This window comes from Oncorhynchus mykiss, chromosome 4 (genome assembly GCF_057628025.1).
Source record: "Oncorhynchus mykiss isolate SJ-2025 chromosome 4, ASM5762802v1, whole genome shotgun sequence".
NCBI lineage: Eukaryota > Metazoa > Chordata > Actinopteri > Salmoniformes > Salmonidae > Oncorhynchus > Oncorhynchus mykiss.
In genome coordinates, this window is record NC_143025.1 from 76595355 (window position 1) to 76617500 (window position 22146).

A 22146-nucleotide genomic window follows, 5' to 3' on the forward strand; every position below is an offset into this window, starting at 1 on the left:
AATGTCTCCTTTCAATCCCCTTGTAACTTTGGAATTGAGACACAGACACACATACCCATTTGGCTCCATCAGGCCCAGTGATGTACCTTCGTCCATTAGGTTTTGTGTTGTCATTAGGTGTGCTGGACTCTTTGTCACTGGTCACTGTGAGATTGGGGCGGCCATTTTTACCATTACCGTTTCCGTAGCCAGGCTTGAGGCCTCCACTGGGGGTTTTACCCCTGAGGAAGGGGTCTGACCGACTGGGGTAGCGCATCCTTATCCCCTGCCCCCCCAAAGAGTCTCTGGATGAGGAGGAGGAGGAGTCCTGAGACCCCTGGGATCCCTCACTAGAGGAGGTCTGTCTGAGGGAGGGGAGAGAGAGGGAAGGGGGGGAGCCTCCAGTGCTAACACTAGTGCCCCCGTTAACCCTGTGGTCTGGCTGTGCCAGACTAGAGGAGGAAGAGGAAGAAGAGGAAGGGGATGTGTCTGGGTTAGAGGAATCTAACTGTGTGCTCTGTGCTGGTTGTGCTCTAAAGGGGAACCTAGAAGCCGTCTGCCTGTTTGTGAGTAGGGGGGATCTCACCCTCCCGTTGGGACCTAAAATGGGACGTCGGGGGAATGTAGAACTGGGGATCAAACCGGGTCTGGTTCTACCAAGCTTGGGGTCCACATTCTCGTTATCCCCACTCTGGGCCACCCTGCGGGGGGTACTGGGGGCTGAGGTAGTGGTAGTGGTGGTAGTGGTGGTAGTAGTTTTGGGGACAGGGGTTGGGTCTGTGACTTTCTCATAGATCTCCTTACTCCCCTCGTAGAGATAGTCCTCCTCATGGTCATTACTGCTGTCCTCCCTGATGCTGCTTCCTCTGTGGACTGGCTCACTGGAGTCTCTACGACCACTAGAGGAGGGGTTGGAGGAGGAAGAGGAGGTGATGGGATTCCTAGATCCACCTAGAACTGCATTCCTGTTGGGCAGAGAGGGTTTAGGTGACCCCGCCCTCTCCCCGTTCTTTAATGGGTAGAGGGTGGAGGAGGTTTTAGCATCTTCACTGGTCTCCTGCAATGCTGAGGTCCTCGATTCCCCTGAGGCTCCTGCTGCCCCCGTAGCTCCTGCTGCCCCTAATGCAACTGTCCTGGAGGGGGTTCCTCTAAGGAGGGGTCTCCCTGCCCCAACGGAGGACGAGGAGGTAGTCCTGCTCCAGGGAACCCTCCCGTCCGCCCGGGGGGAGGAGGCCCTGCTACTGCTCCCCGTCCCTGTTCCAAACCTGCTCTGGTGACGGTTCCCGAAGGGGTTCATCCTGGAGGGAGGGGGAGCTGGGGTGTTGTAGTTGTTCTCCCCCCTCGCTCTCTCCTCTTTCCTGTCTCCCCTCTCACCCTCCTCTCTCCTGTCTCCCCTCCCTTCCTCCTCTCTCCTGTCTCCCCTCCCTCCCTCCTCTCTCCTGTCTCCCCTCTCTTCCTCCTCTTTCCTGTCTCCCCTCTCACCCTCCTCTCTCCTGTCTCCCCTCCCTTCCTCCTCTCTCCTGTCTCCCCTCTCACCCTCCTCTCTCCTGTCTCCCCTCCCTTCCTCCTCTCTCCTGTCTCCCCTCTCACCCTCCTCTCTCCTGTCTCCCCTCTCACTCTCCTCTCTCCTGTCTCCCCTCTCACCCTCCTCTCTCCTGTCTCCCCTCTCACTCTCCTCTCTCCTGTCTCCCCTCCCTCCCTCCTCTCTCCTCTCTCCCCTCCCTTCCTCCTCTCTCCTGTCTCCCCTCCCTCCCTCCACTCTCCTGTCTCCCCTCCCTCCCTCCTCTCTCCTGTCTCCCCTCCCTCCCTCCTCTCTCCTGTCTCCCCTCCCTTCCTCCTCTCTCCTGACTCCCCTCCCTTCCTCCTCTGTCCTGTCTCCCCTCCCTCCCTCCTCTCTCCTGTCTCCCCTCTCAACCTCCTCTCTCCTGTCCCCCGTCCCTGTCTCCTCTCTCCTGCCTCCCCTCCATCCCTCCTCTCTCCTGTCTCCCCTCCCTCCCTCCTCTCTCCTGGCTCCCCTCACTCTCTCCTCTCTCCTGTCCTCTCTCCCTCTCTCCTCTCTCCTGTCTCCCCTCCCTTCCTCCTCTCTCCTGTTCTCTCTCCCTCTCTCCTCCGTCCCGTCCTCTCTTGCGTCCTCCTCTGAGGGATGTGTAGAGGATATGGTCTGGGAATCGGAAGTGGGTTCTTCTTCTTTTGTGGCCTTTGTCTCTGTGTTTTTGTAGTCGTTGTGGTCATTTTTCTCCTGGTGGTGTGTTGAGTCCTGCGCGTTAGGAGTATGTGAGCCGTGAGTGTGTGACGTTTCAGGAATCTTGCCTCCGGTCGATGTTGAGGCTGACCCAGGTTTGCGGAGTCCAGTCAGAACTCGGCCATTTGGATTCCCTCGAGACAGGATCCCGGGTTTCCTCCTGCCATAACCATATCCACGACCTGGCAGAGCAGGACCCCTACCCACAGAAGGTGCCTCGGCCTCGGGCTCTGAGATGGCCTGCTCTGGGGTGGAGGGGGAGGGTTTGGTTTCTGTGACACTGGGCTGGTCATAGGTGTTTTTACCCTCGGCGTAGTTGGTGACCGCATCGTCTTTCCTGATGGCTGCTGACTCCTGGCTGTGGGATGGGCTGGAGGACAAAGAGGAGGAGGAGGAGGCACTGTCCATTTCTGCATCCTGTGTCTTCGGCTGGAACACTGACCCTAAGCCTGATGTCCGGGAGAATTGCCGTCGACCAGAGTTGATGCGTCTACCGGAGAGAGGTTTGCGGAGAGGGTAGGAGGGTTTGGACGATGATGAGGAGCCCTCTGATGAGGGAACCTCTGTTTTGAGGCTGGGGCTTGAGGTCTCATCTACATCTGGATCTTTCCCTCTCCCTCTGCCATGGCTCCTGTCCTCCTCCTCAGGTTCAGAAGGAACACCGTTGTTCTGAGTCAATGCTTCTTTCTTCTCCTCCAGAGCCTCGTTGGTGAGCATCACCTTCTTCTGTTCTTCTGGATTGGGTTCTGTTGTTTTGTACTCCTCCTGCTGTTCATCCTCTATTTCTGTCTCTCTCCCCTTATCTCTGGCTGAAGAAGTACCGCCTCCTAGTTGCTGATTGGTCGCCCCCTTCCTGACCGTGCCCCTCACATCTGAGAAGATGCTGTGATAGGAGCGTGTCTGGGTGAGTGGGCGTGTCCGTCTGGTGGCGGAGGATGTGGTCTGGGTGGGTGTGGTCAGCTGTTCGGTCACAGCATCTAATTGGAGGTCGGTGTCATCGTCATGGTAACTGTCCTGTTCGGTGGTCCGAGAAGGTGTGTGGCTGGTTCTACGGCCTCCTTGGCCCTTGGAGTGATGAGTTGGTGGGGAGGCAGCGCTGTTGGCTGACAAGTAAGATGGAGTATTAGTTAAGTGTACAAACCATTAGGACATTAGAAATGCAACTATCAACACACACACATGCGGAAATGCACTCACACACACACACACACACACACACACACACACACACACACACACACACACACACACACACACACACACACACACAGTAGATGTGCTTACTGGTGCCACGAGGCACGGCCACACTGAAGGCTTTGGTTTGAGGGCCCTGGCCCCTCCTGTTGGTGGCCCTGATCTTGAAGATGTAACGGTCCCCAGGCTGGAGGCCGTCTACGATGGCTGAGGTGATGCTGCCGCGGTATGTCACTGACTTCATCCCAAAGGGTTTCATGGCAGGAGCGTAGGACATGATGTACTCTGAGGGGAGGAGTACCAGGATCATTACATAGCACCAACAATGTATGTGTTTAATAAAACTGAATCAATAAATTGATGTATAATGTGGTTTAGAATTGATGGATTGATTAAGTATTTAGGTGGGGCTTTGATTGATCAATTGAATAACTGATGGATTCATATTGATCAATTAGTTGACTGTTTGACTGTTTATTTGTCAACACATATTTGACGAGAGATACAGATGTACACAGCAGGAAATGCCAAGTTGTAGCGTATTAAACATTTTAAAGTTTGTAATTTCCACACCTGATTTGCTATAACAAAAAATGTATCAACCACTTCAACAATGTCCATTAGTTATAATCCACACAATAATTCACATTTCCTTTTGCTGCAGGATTATTTTCCAGCTGTGAGAAACTGGTGAAATGGAGATCCTACATCTGTACAATGAAATCATCTACTGAAGGATCAGAGAGGAGTGTCATGCTCTGACCACGTATCCTCCCGTTGGGTTCCTCAGGAGGGTCCCAGGTCGCCGTGACGGCGGTTCCCTTCCCTCTCAGCGCCTTCACGTGAAAGTTCTCTGGAGGACCGGAGGGAGCTGAGCAGCACAGAGGACAAAAGGGATGAGAAGGAATGCGTACCGAGAGAGAAGACAGAAGCTAGGAGAAGAGAAGAAGGAGAAGTGGCTACTTGTTCAGTAACAGCACTGTTCCTGCCAATAGGCTTCAAATAGGGAAAAACGAATGTAAAGTTTGCTATACATTTCCAGAGAACACACCCCGGAGATCCTCTAAGGAAATTTAGACTAGAGCTCCAAGCAGCAGTCAGCTAGGCTGTATGAATGCTACAATATGAATGTTACACTCATGACAGAACTGTATGACACCAGGATACAGGATTAGTTAAGGGAGGATTGGAGTGATATACACCAACTGTGCTGAATTATGACATAAAGCAATGAGATGGAAATCACAAACTGGCAGAGGTTTTCATGAAGGTATTTTATTAGATCCCCATTGGCTGTTCCAAATGCAGCAGCTACTCTTCCTGGGATCCAGACAACATGACATAATACAGAACAGCAATAGACCAGAACAGCTCAAGGACAGAACTACATACCTTGAAAAGGCCTACATATCAATGCATACACATATTCTATCTAGGTCAAATAGGGGAGAGGCGTTGTGCCGTGAGGTGTTGCTTCATCTGTTTTTTGAAACCAGGTTTGCTGTTTATTTGAGCAAAATGAGATGGAAGGAAGTTCCATGCAATAAGAGCTTTATATAATACTATACGCTTTCTTGAATTCGTCCTGGACCTGGGGACTGTGAAAAGACCCGTGGTGGCATGTCTGGTGGGGTAAGTGTGTGTGTCAGAGCTGTGTGTAAGTTGACTATGCAAACAATTTGGGATTTCCAACACATGAATGTTTCTTATAAAAAGAAGAAGTGATGCAGTCAGTCTCTCCTCAACTCTTAGCCAAGAGAGACTGGCATGAATAGTATTCATATCAGCCTTCTGATTACAATGAAGAGCAAAATGTGTTCTGAGCCAGCTGCAGCTGGTCAATAACCTGGTCAATAATCAAGATAAGACAAAACTAGAGCCTGTATGACTTGCTGTTTGGAGTGTGGTGTCAAAAAAGCAGAGCATCTTTTTATTATGGTCCAGTCCTCTCCCCATCTTGACAACCATTGAATCTATATGTTTTGACCATGACAGTTTACAGTCTAAGTAAGGTAAGGAGGGATTGAATGGAACAATCTGTATTAAATATGAATCAACGGCAAAACCTATGATTTACCCTTAAATCTTTCATTGTATGACTCACGTGACTCTTTGAAAATGTAAATAAAGGAAAATAGCAGCTTTAATCAATAAAATACAATTTTCTCTCTTAAAGGGGCAATCTTATATAAACTCATTGATTCTTGAATGTAATTTATGAATGCCTCATGAGCTTAGTTCAACTGTCATACAACATCAGAAAACAAAATATAACCTTGTTTTACTCCAATGTTTGTAAACAAAGTAAATGTAAATAAACACTGTAAAGCCTCATTACGTGGTTCAAACTATAATGTTGATATCGTGGATGGTCAGTCTATAGTCTGTCTGTTAATCTGAGAGTGGTTACATCTCCGCAGCCACATCACTAATCCCTTTACCAAAACAGTCGCTTTTGTATTGCTTGAAATGTAGATTTCCACTTTAAAAGATGGGAAATGACATTGAAGACTTGGGGTTATCCTTTCTTTTCAGACAGGAAGTAAGACAACCTACCCGATTCTGGGGTCCTCTGGAACACAGATGTGCTCCACTTGCCATGGTTGTCTCTCTTGGAGATGCGGACAGAAAACTCGTACATCCTGTCAGCTGACAGGGTATCTATCAGCAGCCTCCTCTGGTTGGTCTCCTTGTACTCCCATCGAGCAGACTCACCCTTCTCCCTGTACTTCACTGTGTAGTGTCTGGAGAGGGGAAAATTGACTATATGACTTATCACTCTCTCTCTCTCTTTCTCACAGACACACAAAAACACACACACTCTCTCACCTGGAGTCCCCAGGGAGGACCTTCTCCATCTCGATGGACGGGTCCACCCAGCTGATGAGGACAGACTGAGGGGACATGACCCTCACGCTGATGTCTTTGGCCTCATGCTCCTCAGGCTCTGCATGGGGATACACAACACACAACATGGTCTGGAGGTCTGAAGGTCTAAGCACAATTAACTGAAAATAAGTTACTGTACTTAGACAATAAGTTACTATACTTAGAAAAAAAGGTTATATCTAGAACCTAAAAGGGTTCTTTGGCTGTCCCCATAGGAGAACCCTTTGAATAATAGTTTTTAGGTTCCATGTAGAACCCTTTCCACAGAGGTTCTACCTGGAACCAAAAAGGGTTCTCATATGGGGACAGACGAAGAACCCCTGCTGTACTCCCTCTTCACTCATGACTGCAAGGCTAGGCCTTGTTGCCCGATGACACAACAGTTGTAGGCCTGATCACCGACAACGACGAGACAGCCTAAAGGGAAGAGGTCAGAGACCTGGCCGTGTGGTGCCAGGACAACAACCTCTCCGTCAACCTGATCAAGACAAAGGAGATGATTGTGGACTACAGGAAAAAGTGGACAGAGCACGCCTCCATTCTCATCGACAGGGCTGCATTGGAGCAGGTTGTCCACATCACCAACAAACTAAGATGGTCCAAACACACCAAGACAGATGTGAAGAGGGCATGACAAAACCTATTCCCCCTCAGGAGACTGAAAAGATTTGTCATGGGTCCTCAGATCCTCAAAAGGTTCTACAGCTGCACCATTGAGAGCATCACTGCCTGGTATGGCAACTGTGAGGGTAGTGCAAACGGCCGAGTACATCACTGGGGCCAAACTTTCTGCCATCCAGGGCCTCTATACCAGGCGTGTCAGAGGAAGGCCCTAAAAATTGTCAAAGATTCCAGCCACCCTTGTCATAGAGTGTGGCAAGCAGTACCGGAGCGCCATGTCTAGGACCAAAAGGCTCCTGAACATCTAGTCAAATGGCTACCCAGACTATTTGCATTGTCCCCCCCCCAACTCTCCCCCTCTTTACACCTCTGCTACTCTCTGTTGTCATCTAAGCATAGTCACTTTAATAACTCTACCTACATGTACATACTACCTCATCTGACCAGTACCTCCCTGTATATAGTCTCGGTATTGTTAGTTACTGCTGCTCTTTAATTACTTGTTACTTTTATCACTTATTCTTATCCATATTTTTTAAAACTGCACTGTTGTTTAGGGGCTCGTAAGTAAGCATTTCACTGTAAGAATACCTGTTGTATTCGGCACATGTGACTAATACAATTTGATTTGATTTGATTGGAACCCTTTTTTCTAAGCGTGTGCATTACTGAAATGTAGTCTGTTTTTACATTGCTATATGAGGAGAGGTGTTGAAATGGTGTAAAACTCTAAAAAGTGTGTTGTGTCATGTGGTTTGAGTGTTGTAATAATATAAGATAATAATGTAATAATACAATACAATATAAAATTGTAATAATATAATAATGTATTAATTAAATATAATAATGTAGCAATATAATAATGTCGTATTATAATAATGTAACAACAGCATATAGCAATATAATCATGTAATAATATAAATAATCTAATCTAATCATGTAATAATCTAATAATGTAATAATACAATATAATAATGTAATATTATAATAATGTAATAATACAATATAATAATATAATCATGTAATAATATAATCATGTAATAATGTTATAATACAATATAATAATATGATAATGTAATAATATGATAATGCAATAATACCATATAATAATATAATCACGTAATAATGTTATAATACAATATAATAATGTAATAATGTAACAATATAATAATGTAATAATATAATAATGTTATAATACCATACAATAATATAATCATGTAACAATATAATAATGTAATAATATAATAATGTAATAAAATAATAATGTAATAATATAATAATGTAATAATATAATATGATCATGTAATAATGTTATAATACAATATAATAATGTAATAATATAATAATATAATGTACTAATATAAATCATATAATATAATCATGTAATAATACAATATAATAATGTAATAATGTTATAATACAATATATTAATGTAATCATATAATAATGTAATAATATAATAATGTAATAATATAATATAATCAAGTAATAATACAATATAATAATATGATCATGTAATAATATAATGTAACAATATTGTAATAATGTAATAATATAATAATGTACTATTATAATATAATCATGTAAAAAATATAATAATGTAATATAATATGATAATGTAATTATACAATAATGTAATAATATTGTAATAGTGTCATAATATAATAATGTAATAAAATAATATAATTAGTAGCTTGAGTGTTGTCTGAAGAGGATTTCCTTGCAGCTGGATGAAGTTAATTAAGAGTGGTTATAAAGGCTTGTAAGGATGTTGTAAAGACTTATAACATGGTCATAAGGTGTACCTGGTGGAGCTTTTTTGGTCAGGGTGGCCCTGCTGCTTGGCGCGCTCCGCCCCGTTGCTCTCTGTGCCTGCAGTGATACCACATAGACGGACTCAGACGCTACGAACAGAGAGACATAGGCCAGCGTTTAAACTCTACAACACACTATGGGTGGGCACAAAACACACACAGTACATACTGTACTGTTTACACAACAATATACAAGAAAGACAACAAGTAGGCGACCAGTACGATGAAGAAAACTTTAGTAAACTATGAACAGGTAATATCTACAAAGAATACATACGCTGTAAGTAGGAGCAGATTAACCCTTATATAGCATCAAGACGCACAACTGCAACGTGTTTATACTACTGGACTCTTCTTCAGGCTGAGTTTTAGATTACCTGCCATTTAAGGGCCTACCTTCTAATTCCCTCATCACACAACAATACGAAAACTCAGTGTGAGAGAGATCCAGGTGCTCTTACCTAGTTTGAGGTTGTGTCTGTTTCTCTGGTCTGCCTGTGGCTGGGTGTGGTGTTGTTGGTGTTGGGACCTCTGGTCAAGCAGGGCTGGCCCTGCCCTAGCCCTCTCTGGCTGACGAGGGCCGGAGGACGACTGGGGGGGTCTCCGGATCCGCTGCCCCCTGGGGGAGGTTAGGCCTGAGGGGCGCAATGCCTCATCTACTCCTGTCTCTGTTCCTGTCATCACATGAATCCTCACAGGGGGGTCAGGCCTGGGCCGGGTGTCTGGAGTAGGAGATGGACGAGCTGGAAGAGAGAGAAAAATATCGCTGAAGTGCAGTATGGTTCACCTGACCCTGATAAGACCATAAGGAATCTCAGGTTCACATGCAGATCGCTGCAATCACTGCTATGAGTTTCTATCTCATCATTATGCTTTGAAATGTTTCAAATGCCGTGGAGTACTCAGGGAAACTCCCCATATGTCCCACTTTGCCCAAAAGGAATTATTCTCCAATAATCACAACAAGTTACAGTATCTGAGACGCTGTAACCATTGGAGATGTCACAACGTGGACACAGACAGCGACCACGGACCACACAATCTTCCCATGTCATCTGCTGCTGCTTCCTGTTTCCTACTTCCTGATGTTATCACATGATATCTGTCTGACTCCAGCCTGGACAGTCATCTCAGACAGACAGCCAGACAGTTCCGCCATCCATCTTCTCTTCCCCAGCCCTCCCGTGCTTCGCTGGCATGCCAAATGATAGCATTGACAACATAATGAAAAACATGTCCCTCCCTTTCCTTTCTCTCCTCCCCCCCATCTCTCATCCCTCTTTCCCATAATCATTGTCAGATGAAAGGCTGTGCGGTCTTCTTTCCCTCAGAGTGAATGAATGCCTTTGCAGCAGAGGTTGATACAATCCAGTCAGACAGTGATAAAGTAGAGGTGGGCATAAGATAGGGTCATAAAGGGTTAGTCACTACGCTCTTATGAAATGAACATGTAGGAGTTATTACCTGCTGGGTCAGTGAAGGAGAGATGAGAAGAGGATAAGTGAAGAGAAGAAAGTAAAGAAGGATAGGACGACAGGACGAGAGTTCCTGACAGGACAGAAGCAGTCTGTGTGTGAGAGGGTTTGCTGATCTATCTCTGCCCTGCCACAACTAATCCCCCCTTCTCTCTCTCTCTCTCTCTCTCATATTATGTGCAAATAGCTAAAGGACAAATTGGAAAATAAATAAACATAAATATGGGTTGTATTTACAATGTTGTTTGTACTTCACTGGTTGCCCTTTTCTTGTGGCAACAGGTGAAAATCTTGGGAGAATAGATATGGGAGTTTATCAAAATTGGGTTTGTTTTCAAATTCTTCGTGGCTAATCTGAAAGAAATATGTGTCTCTAATATTGTCATACTTTTGGCAGGAGTTTAGGAAGTTCCACCTCATTTTGTGGGCAGTGTGCATATAGCCTGTCTTCGCTTGAGAGCCAGGTCTGCCTACGGCGGCCTTTCTCAATATCAAGGCTATGCTCACGGAGTCTGTACAGAGTCAAAGCTTTCCTTAAGTTTGGGTCAATCACAGTGGTCAGGTATTCTGCCACTGTGTACTCTCTGTTTAGGGCCAAATAGCATTCTAGTTCGCGCTGGTATTTTTAAAAATTCTTTCCAATGTGTCAAGTAATTACAGTTGAAGTCAAAGGTTTTCATACACCTTAGCCAAATACATTTAAATTCAGTTTTTCACAATTCCTGACATTTAATCCTAGTAAAAACTTCCTGTCAGTTAGGATCACCACTTTATTTTAAGAATGTGAAATGTCAGAATAATATTAGAGAGAATGATTTATTTCAGCTTTTATTTCTTTCATCACATTCCCAGTGGGTCAGATGTTTACATACACTCAATTAGTATTTGGTAGCATTGCCTTCAAATTGTTTAACTTGGGTCAAACGTTCCGGGAAGCCTTCCACAAGCTTCCCACAATAAGTTGGGTGAATTTTGGCCCATTCCTCCTGACAGAGCTGGTGTAACCGAGTCAGGTTTGTAGGCCTCCTTGCTCGCACACACTTTTTCAGTTCTGCCCGCAAATTTTCTATAGGATTGAGGTCAGGGCTTTCTGATGGCCACTCCAATACCTTGACTTTGTTGTCCTTAAGCCATTTTGCCACAACTTTGGAAGCATGATTGGGGTCATTATCCATTTGGAAGACCCATTTGTGACCAAGCTTTAACTTCCTGATAACTGATGTCTTGAGATGTTGCTTTAATATATCCACATAACTTTCCTACCTCATGATGCCATCTATTTTGTGAAGTGCACCAGACCCTCCTGCAGCAAAGCAACCCCACAACATGATGCTGCAACCCCCGTGCTTCACGGTTGGGATGGTGTTCTTCAGCTTGCAAGTCTCACAGTTTTTCCTCCAAACATAACGATGGTCATTATGGCCGAACAGTTCTATTTTCGTTTCATCAGACCAGAGGACATTTCTCCAAAAAGTACAATCTTTTTCCCCATGTGCAGATGCAAACCGTAGTCTGTCTTTTTTTTATGGCGGTTTTGGAGCAGTGGCTTCTTCCTTGCTGAGCGGCCTTTCAAGCTATGTCGATATAGGACTCGTTATACTGTGGAATATAGATACTTTTGTACCTGTTTCGTCCAGCATCTCCAGAAGGTCCTTTACTGTTGTTCTGGGATTGATTTGCACTTTTCGCACCAAAGTACGTTCATCTCTAGGAGACAGAATGCGTCTCCTTACTGAGCGGTATGACGGCTGCGTGGTCCCATGGTGTTTATACTTGCGTACTGTTTTTTTGTACAGATGAACGTGGCATTTGGAAATTGCTCCCAAGGATGAACCAGACTTGTGGAGGTCTTGGCTGATTTCTTTTGATTTTCCCATAATGTCAAGCAAAGATGCACTGAGTTTGAAGGTAGGCCTAGAAATACATTCACAGGTACACCTCCAATTGACTCAAATGATGTCAATTAGCCTTTCAGAAGCTTCGAAAGCCATGACATCATTTTTTGGAATTTTCCAAGGTGTTTAAAGGCACAGTTAACATAGTGTATGTAAACTTCTGACCCACTGGAATTGTGATACAGTGAATTATAATTTAAATAATCTGTCTGTAAACAATTGTTGGAAAAATTACTTGTGTCATGCACAAAGTAGATGTCCTAAGCGACTTGCCAAAACTATAGTTTGTTAACAAGAAATTTGTGGAGTGGTTGAAAATCAAGTTTTAATGACTCCAACCTAAGTGTATGTCAACTTCCGACTTCAACTGTACCTTTTTGTTTTCTCATGATTTGGTTGGGTCTAATTGTGTTGCTGTCCTGGGGCTCTGTGGGGTCTGTTTGTGTTTGTGAACAGAGCCCCAGGACCAGCTTGCTTAGGGCACTCTTCTCCAGGTTAATCTCTCTGTGGGTGATGGCTTTGTTATGGATGGTTTGGGAATCACTTCCTTTTAGGTGGTTGTAGAATTTAATGTCTCTTTTCTGGATTTTGACATTTAGCGGGTGTCGGCATAATTCTGCTCTGCATGCATTATTTGGTGTTTCACTTTGCCCAGGTCTGACAGAGCTGTAGGCCCTTCTTGGTTGGGGACAGAAACACCAGATTATCAGCAAACAGTAGACATTTGACTTCAGATTCTGAGGCCGGGTGTTGCAGACTGTTCTAATATATATGTTGAAGATGGTGTGGCTCAAGCTGCATCCCTGTTTCACCCCACAACCATGTGGGAAGAAGTGTTTGTTTTTTTGCCAATTCTAACCACACACTTGTTGTTTGTGTACATGGATTTTATAATGTGGTATGTTTCCACCAGCACCACTTTCCATCAATTTGTAGAGCAGACCCTCGTGCCTAACTGAGTCAAAAGCTTTTTGGAAATCAACAAAGCATGAGAAGACTTTGCCTTTGCTTCGGTTTGTTTGTTTGTCAATTAGGATGTGCAGGGTGAATACGTGGTCTGTCGTACAGTCATTTGGCAAAAAGCCTATTTGACATTTGCTCAGTACATTGTTTTCGCTGAGGAAATGTACGAGCCTGCTGTTAATGATAATGAGGAGAATTTCCCCAAGGTTGCTGTTGACACATATCCCACGGTAGTTATTGGGGTCAAATTTGTCTCCACTTGTATGGATTGGGGTGATCATTCCTTGGATCCAAATATTGGGGAAGATGCCAGAACTAAGGATGATGTTAAAGAGTTTAAGTATAGCCAATTGGAATTTGTGGTCAGCAGATTTGATCATTTAATTTAGGATACTATCAACACCACAGGCCTTTTTGGGTTGGAGGGTCTGTATTTTGTTCTGTAGTTAGATAGATAACTCTTCGTGTTTGTTTAGTGTTTTCCAATTTTCCCAGAAGTGGTAAGAGTCTATGGATTCTTCAATTACTTTGAGACTGCTCGCTCCCTCTCTCCCTCTCTCTTTCTCTGTTTATCACTCAAATTCAGAGAGAGAGAAAGAGAGAGAGGGGGAGAGAGAGAGCAAGAGAGAGAGAGGGAGAGAGAGATAGAGGGGGAGAGCAAGAGAGAGAGAGGGAGAGGAGAGAGGAGGAGAGAAAAAGCAAGAGAGAGAGAGAAGGAGAAGGAGAGAGTGTGAGAGAGAGAGAAGGAGAGAAGGAGAGAGAGAGATATATAGAGAGAGGGAGCTCCTGCAGAGGGCAGACTGAGGTGTTCCATTTGGTTTCAATCAACTGCCTTTTCTTCTATTTCTCTTGTTTTTTCTTCTTCATATTCTCTCTCTCTCTCTCTCTCTCTCTCTCTCTCTCTCTCTCTCTCTCTCTCTCTCTCTCTCTCTCTCTCTCTCTCTCTCTCTCTCTCTCTCTCTCTCTCTCTCTCTCTCTCTCTCTCTCTCTCTCTCTCTCTCTCTCTCTCTCTCTCTCTCTCTCTCTCTTGCCCCTAACCCTGTCTCTCTCTCTCTCTCTCTCTCCCTCACCCTCTCTCTCTCCTTCTCTCTCGCTCCTCACCCTCTCTCTTCCTCCTCTCTCGCCCCTAACCCTCTCTCTCTCAATTTCAATTTCATTTTAAGGGCTTTATTGGCATGGAAAACATATGTTTACATTGCCAAAGCAAGTGAAGTAAACAATAAAAAAAAAGGGAAATAAACAATAAAAAATTACAGTAAACCCTCACAAGAGTTCCAAAAGACTAAAGACAACTCAACAACCCTCTGACTGCCAGATATTAGCTTCTGTCTTTTGTGGAAGGGATCCGAGGTGCTACGGACCAGGCCAGACATACCAGTGGTTCAGTTAGATAGACCCGCCCCATCGACTCAGAGCAGAGGGAGAAGAGAGGGAACTGGGCTATGTTTCCCTGGCTACCAGAGTCATAACATTAGGATTAATTATCAAATTAGAGAATGGAGCTCTTTTTACCTTTGCGATGACAGCTGCAATTTTACATTTGCCTGTGTAATGGGACTTCTAAGGATAATTTCACTTCTAGTTCCAAGACTAACATGCACATGAACAATATCCACGTTGGTGTAAATATAGACTCGTTTGAGTACACTGGAGTCACGTTCTATGTTACCTGGAGAGGATGCGTTGACAGGTGCCCCGCCCACCACTGCAAAGCCGTCCAGTTTGACCCATTCACCACCTGGGGAACAGGTAATCATACACAGGTAAACCACAGGGTCAACATTGAACAAGTAAGTACTGCAGACTTCACACAAGTAAAAAGAAAAAACACACAGGTGGTTTTCAGTATCTTCTTTTTATCATAACAAATCAACTATTAGTACTGAAAGCAGTATGACGTCACTGTTCTAACATTTCAATCAGGTTGTACCTCTCCTCCCCCTCTCTCTTCATCTCTCTCTCGCCCTCTTCCCTTCTCCACCATTGCACCTCTCTACTCCTCCCCTTCCTTTTCTCTCTCTCTCTCTCTCTCTCTCTCTCTCTCTCTCTCTCTCCATCCATCTCATATTGTGGACCTGTTGCTATAACAGAGGTCTGTACAAACACATTAATGATGAAGAAGCAACGTGGTGTTATTTACGATGACTAATGCTGCTAGCATGTTGTGGGAACAGATTGATCTGCAAGAAGCAAATCATCTCATACACTCCCAGTCCCTCTACACACACACACACACACACACACACACACACACACACACACACACACACACACACACACACACACACACACACACACACACACACACACACACACACACACACACACACACACACACACACACACACAGACAGACAGACAGACAGACAGACAGACACAGAGTCAGTGACCACAACACATGGGTTTGGGGATAGGTTTAGATGTGGAAAACAAGGACTGGCCCCAGGCTTGGGCTGCTGATGAAGTATAGCCCTGTGATGCCAAGCTCCAAGCTCAGAGGAAAATGGAAATGTGACAAAGGGCGGGTGAACTGCTTTCATACTGTTGGAAAACATCAGGCCTTCAGTTGGGTTTTGGTCCTAAATGCCCTAAAAACCTCCAATAACTACAGTCTGGGGCTGCCATGTTTTAGTCGGGGTATGTTGTGACTGTTTAAAAGCACTGCTAGTATAAAGTGCACATTAACAATGTGTGTTGAAACGCATCTCTGACCTTCTGGTTAACAGTGGAACACACACACACGCACGCACACACACACACACACAGTAGATGTGCTTACTGGTGCCACGAGGCACGGCCACACTGAAGGCTTTGGTTTGAGAGCCCTGGCCCCTCCTGTTGAAGATGTAACGGTCCCCAGGCTGCCCCCCCCCCCTCACCTCCTGGCGTCTCTGCTCTGTAGACAGGTTTGCTGATCCCCTCCTCGTTCTCGGCACTCATCTTCAGAAAGTGCAGGACTCCGGGCTCTGAAACACACTCCGTAGTTTAGGCCAATCCTCTCTCTCTCTCCCTCCCTCTCTCTCTTTCTCTCCCTCATCCCTCTTTCCCTCACTCTCTCTCTTTCTCTCCTTCTCTCTCTTTCTCTACCTCTATCCCTCTCTCTCTTCCTCTCCCTCTCTCTCTTTCTCTCCCTTTATCCCTCTCTCTTTCTTTCTCTCCCTCATCCCTCTTTCCCTCACTCTCTCTCTTTCTCTCCTTCTCTCTCTTTCTCTACCTCTATCCCTCTCTCTCTTCCTCTCCCTCTCTCTCTTTCTCTCCCTTTATCCCTCTCTCTTTCTCTCTCTCCCTCCCTCCCTCTCTATTTTTCTCTCCCTGATTCCTCTTTCTCTCACTCTCTCTCTCTCTCCCTCCCTCCCTCTCTCTTTTTCTCTCCCCCATTCCTCTTTCTCTCACTCCCTCTCTCTCTCCCTCCCTCCGTCTCTCTTTTTCTCTCCCTCATTCCTTTCTCTCACTCTCTCTCTCTCTCCCTCCCTCCCTCCCTCTCTCTTTTTCTCTCCCTCATTCCTCTTTCTCTCACTCCCTCACTCCCTCTCTCATTTTCTCTCCCTCATTCCTCTTTCTCTCACTCTCTCTCTCTCCCTCCCTCCCTCTCTCTTTTTCTCTCCCTCATTCCTCTTTCTCTCACTCTCTCTCTCTCCCTCCCTCCCTCTCTTTTTCTCTCCCTCATTTCTCTTTCTCTCACTCCATCTCTTTCTGCCACCACCAGTCCTGTCATGCTCACCCCCTAACATTCCTTCTTACTCTCCCTCACTTTCTCTCATTTTATCTCTCCCACTCTCCTTCAGTCCCACTTTATTTCTCTCTCTCTCTCTCTCTTTTGTTCAATGTCTTACCTACATCCTCCAGTACCTCGGAGCGTCTGTCCTTGTCCACCTTGATGAAGCGCAGTGTCCTCATGGACTTTCCGTAGCTGATGGTGTAGCGGTCCACCGGGCGACCGTCCAGCTGGTTGGGAGGTTCCCAGCTCACCCTCAGGCCCTTGTCCACTGACGTCAGCTTCACGTTCCGCGGCCGCAGGGGCTTTTCGGCTACGCACGCACGGAAGAAAATACTTCATGTTGGTAAATATTCAAAAGGAGGAGGTGTAGGGGCTCAACTGGTCAATGACATGAAAACAAGACGAGGAAGGGTTCTTTTTCTGTCTTCTTATTGACTGCATTTACCCAAACAAAACAAAGCAAATACGTACCAGTATGCTCAAATTAAACAGGACAGGAAAAAACAGAGTGGAAAGAAAAGATTTGCGTATACTTTCTTTTGATAGTGTTGAAAATGCAATTGTTATTGAGATGACAGCATAACACGCTCCATGTCCAACATCAGGCCCAGTAAATGGAATAAAGCATTTAGTGAAGGATTAAAACATCGATATAAAAGTTCCAGTCTAACCCTGGTCAACAGACAGATAGGCACTGGAGTCCTTGGAAAGGAGTGTGTGAGGGTTTAGTTGATAATGATTCAGCATAGAAAACAATCTCATTTATATACTCATAAAGAAAACATAACTGAATTCATCATGATCACAAACAATGCCAGTAAGACTACTGTTGATGAAACAGACTGCTGTTGATGAAACAGACTGCTGTTGTTGAAACAGACTGCTGTTGATGAAACAGACTGCTGTTGATGAAACAGACTGCTGTTGATGAAACAGACTGCTGTTGTTTGCACGGATATTGCAACTCCAGTAGATTCTTACTGGAGTTTATTACACACAGTCAAATGGATGCACAGGAATCATGGATACAGTAAATATTTCTTGAGCTGTCTAAAGAACCCCATCTGATGCTCAGGATCAGAGTACAATCTCTCCAACAGTCTTCAGGATGGCTTCCTTCATCTGCTGTATATCATGTTCATTAACAATCTGTAGGAGTTTCCTAGTTTACAGGTGTCCACCCAGGTAGAATTTTCCCGGCTAACTGTTTCCAGGTGGAACTCAATGTTTCATGTTCCCAAACAGTTTGGTTTGTGGGAGCCAGGAGTAACTCCTGTCATTCATGCTGCATGTAAGCAGGCTCTCCCAGCTCTTTATAGGACGGATCTGTGGTCTCTGACTTCTTCTAGAGTTTTACTTTGTGCTGAAAGCCCTTCTCATCACGATGCCTGCTTACTGCATAATGCTTACTGCCTACTGCTTACTGCCTACTGCCTACTGCTTACTGCCTACTGCTTACTGCTTACTGCTTACTGCCTACTGCTTACTGCTTACTGCCTACTGCCTACTGCTTACTGCCTACTGCCTACTGCTTACTGCTTATTGCTTACTGCTTACTGCTTACTGCTTACTGCCTACTGCTTACTGCTTACTGCTTACTGCCTACTGCTTATTGCTTACTGCTTACTGCTTACTGCTTACTGCTTACTGCTTACTGCTTACTGCCTACTGCTTACTGCCTACTGCTTACTGCCTACTGCTTACTGCCTACTGCTTACTGCTTACTGCCTACTGCTTATTGCTTACTGCTTACTGCTTACTGCTTACTGCTTACTGCCTACTGCCTACTGCTTACTGCTTACTGCCTACTGCCTATTGCTTACTGCCTACTGCTTACTGCTTACTGCTTACTGCCTACTGCCTACTGCCTACTGCCTACTGCTTACTGCTTACTGCTTACTGCCTACTGCTTACTGCTTACTGCTTACTGCCTACTGCCTACTGCTTACTGCTTACTGCCTACTGCTTACTGCTTACTGCTTACTGCCTACTGCCTACTGCTTACTGCTTACTGCTTACTGCCTACTGCTTACTGCTTACTGCCTACTGCTTACTGCTTACTGCTTACTGCCTACTGCCTACTGCCTACTGCCTACTGCTTACTGCTTACTGCCTACTGCCTACTGCCTACTGCCTACTGCTTACTGCCTACTGCCTACTGCCTACTGCTTACTGCTTACTGCCTACTGCCTACTGCCTACTGCTTACTGCCTACTGCCTACTGCTTACTGCTTACTGCCTACTGCTTACTGCCTACTGCCTACTGCTTACTGCTTACTGCCTACTGCTTATTGCTTACTGCTTACTGCTTACTGCTTACTGCTTACTGCCTACTGCCTACTGCCTACTGCTTACTGCTTACTGCTTACTGCCTACTGCCTATTGCTTACTGCCTACTGCTTACTGCTTACTGCTTACTGCCTACTGCCTACTGCCTACTGCCTACTGCTTACTGCTTACTGCTTACTGCTTACTGCTTACTGCTTACTGCCTACTGCCTACTGCTTACTGCTTACTGCCTACTGCTTACTGCTTACTGCTTACTGCCTACTGCCTACTGCTTACTGCTTACTGCTTACTGCCTACTGCTTACTGCTTACTGCCTACTGCTTACTGCTTACTGCTTACTGCCTACTGCCTACTGCCTACTGCCTACTGCTTACTGCTTACTGCCTACTGCCTACTGCCTACTGCCTACTGCTTACTGCCTACTGCCTACTGCCTACTGCCTACTGCCTACTGCTTACTGCCTACTGCCTACTGCCTACTGCTTACTGCCTACTGCCTACTGCTTACTGCTTACTGCCTACTGCCTACTGCTTACTGCCTACTGCCTACTGCCTACTGCTTACTGCTTACTGCCTACTGTCTACTGCTTACTGCCTACTGCCTACTGCCTACTGCTTACAGCCTACTGCCTACTGCTTACTGCCTACTGCCTACTGCTTACTTCCTACTGCCTACTGCCTACTGCTTACTGCTTACTGCCTACTGCCTACTGCCTACTGCTTACTGCTTACTGCCTACTGCCTACTGCCTACTGCCTACTGCTTACTGCTTACTGCCTACTGCCTACTGCTTACTGCTTACTGCCTACTGCCTACTGCTTACTGCCTACTGCCTACTGCCTACTGCCTACTGCCTACTGCTTACTGCTTACTGCTTACTGCCTACTGCCTACTGCCTACTGCCTACTGCCTACTGCTTACTGCTTACTGCCTACTGCCTACTGCCTACTGGTTACTGCCTACTGCCTACTGCTTACTGCCTACTGCCTACTGCCTACTGCTTACTGCCTACTGCCTACTGCCTACTGCTTACTGCCTACTGCCTACTGCCTACTGCTTACTGCTTACTGCCTACTGCCTACTGCCTACTGCCTACTGCTTACTGCCTACTGCCTACTGCTTACTGCCTACTGCCTACTGCTTACTGCTTACTGCCTACTGCCTACTGCCTGCTGCCTACTGCTTACTGCCTACTGCTTACTGCCTACTGCCTACTGCCTACTGCCTACTGCTTACTGCTTACTGCTTACTGCCTACTGCCTACTGCCTACTGCTTACTGCCTACTGCTTACTGCTTACTGCCTACTGCCTACTGCCTACTGGTTACTGCCTACTGCCTACTGCCTACTGCCTACTGCCTACTGCTTACTGCCTACTGCCTACTGCCTACTGCCTACTGCTTACTGCCTACTGCTTACTGCCTACTGCCTACTGCCTACTGCTTACTGCTTACTGCCTACTGCCTACTGCCTACTGCTTACTGCCTACTGCCTACTGCTTACTGCTTACTGCCTACTGCCTACTGCCTACTGCCTACTGCTTACTGCTTACTGCCTACTGCCTACTGCCTACTGCTTACTGCCTACTGCTTACTGCTTACTGCCTACTGCCTACTGCCTACTGGTTACTGCCTACTGCCTACTGCTTACTGCCTACTGCCTACTGCCTACTGCCTACTGCCTACTGCCTACTGCTTACTGCTTACTGCCTACTGCCTACTGCCTACTGCCTACTGCCTACTGCTTACTGCTTACTGCCTACTGCCTACTGCCTTCATTACATACAGTCGAAAAGAACTACTGAATATAAGATCAGCATCAACTCACCATCAGTACGACCAAGAATATGTTTTTCGCGACGCGGATCCTGTGTTCTGCCTTACAAACAGGACAACGGAGTGGATCCTATGCAGCGACCCAAAAAAACGACTCCGAAAGAGAGGGAAACGAGGCGGTCTTCTGGTCAGACTCCGGAGACGGGCACAGCGCGCACCACTCCCTAGCATTCTTCTTGCCAATGTCCAGTCTCTTGACAACAAGGTTGATGAAATCCGAGCAAGGGTAGCATTCCAGAGGGACATCAGAGACTGTAACGTCCTTTGCTTCACTGAAACATGGCTCACTGGAGAGACGCTATCCGAAGCGGTGCAGCCAACGGGTTTCTCCACACATCGCGCTGACAGAAACAAACATCTTTCTGGGAAGAAGAGGGGCGGGGGCGTATGCCTCATGGCCAACGTGACATGGTGTGATGAAAGAAACATACAGGAACTCAAATCCTTCTGTTCACCTGATTTAGAATTCCTCACAATCAAATGTAGACCGCATTATCTACCAAGAGAATTCTCTTCGATTATAATCACAGCCGTATATATCCCCCCCCAAGCAGACACATCGATGGCTCTGAACGAACTTTATTTAACTCTTTGCAAACTGGAAACAATTTATCCGGAGGCTGCATTCATTGTAGCTGGGGATTTTAACAAGGCTAATCTGAAAACAAGACTCCCCAAATTGTATCAGCATATCGATTGCGCAACCAGGGGAGGAAAGACCTTGGATCATTGTTACTCTAACTTCCGCGACGCATATAAGGCCCTGCCCCGCCCCCCTTTCGGAAAAGCTGACCACGACTCCATTTTGTTGATCCCTGCCTACAGACAGAAACTAAAACAAGAGGCTCCCACGCTGAGGTCTGTCCAACGCTGGTCCGACCAAGCTGACTCCACACTCCAAGACTGCTTCCATCACGTGGACTGGGAGATGTTTCGTATTGCGTCAGATAACAACATTGACGAATACGCAGATTCGGTGTGCGAGTTCATTAGAACTTGCGTTGAAGATGTCGTTCCCATAGCAACGATTAAAACATTCCCTAACCAGAAACCGTGGATTGATGGCAGCATTCGTGTGAAACTGAAAGCGCGAACCACTGCTTTTAATCAGGGCAAGGTGTCTGGTAACATGACCGAATACAAACAGTGCAGCTATTCCCTCCGCAAGGCTATCAAACAAGCTAAGCGCCAGTACAGAGACAAAGTAGAATCTCAATTCAACGGCTCAGACACA

At 45.9% G+C, this 22146-nt stretch overlaps 1 protein-coding gene across 1 annotated transcript in view; it reads right to left on the reverse strand.

The window, feature by feature from the left end:
- The window catches only part of LOC110521062 (fibronectin type III domain-containing protein 1), a 114419-nt gene that overhangs the window by 39333 nt on the left and 52940 nt on the right, over positions 1 to 22146 (reverse strand). The window contains exons 2-11 of the mRNA XM_090233055.1: positions 16906 to 17100; positions 15952 to 16038; positions 14742 to 14810; positions 9201 to 9482; positions 8731 to 8829; positions 6245 to 6362; positions 5972 to 6159; positions 4179 to 4286; positions 3506 to 3700; positions 56 to 3324 (exon numbers count right to left, since the gene is read on the reverse strand). Of these exons, the coding sequence (XP_090089181.1) occupies positions 56 to 3324; positions 3506 to 3700; positions 4179 to 4286; positions 5972 to 6159; positions 6245 to 6362; positions 8731 to 8829; positions 9201 to 9482; positions 14742 to 14810; positions 15952 to 16038; positions 16906 to 17100 (4610 nt within the window). The remainder of the gene's footprint in view (positions 1 to 55; positions 3325 to 3505; positions 3701 to 4178; positions 4287 to 5971; positions 6160 to 6244; positions 6363 to 8730; positions 8830 to 9200; positions 9483 to 14741; positions 14811 to 15951; positions 16039 to 16905; positions 17101 to 22146) is intronic.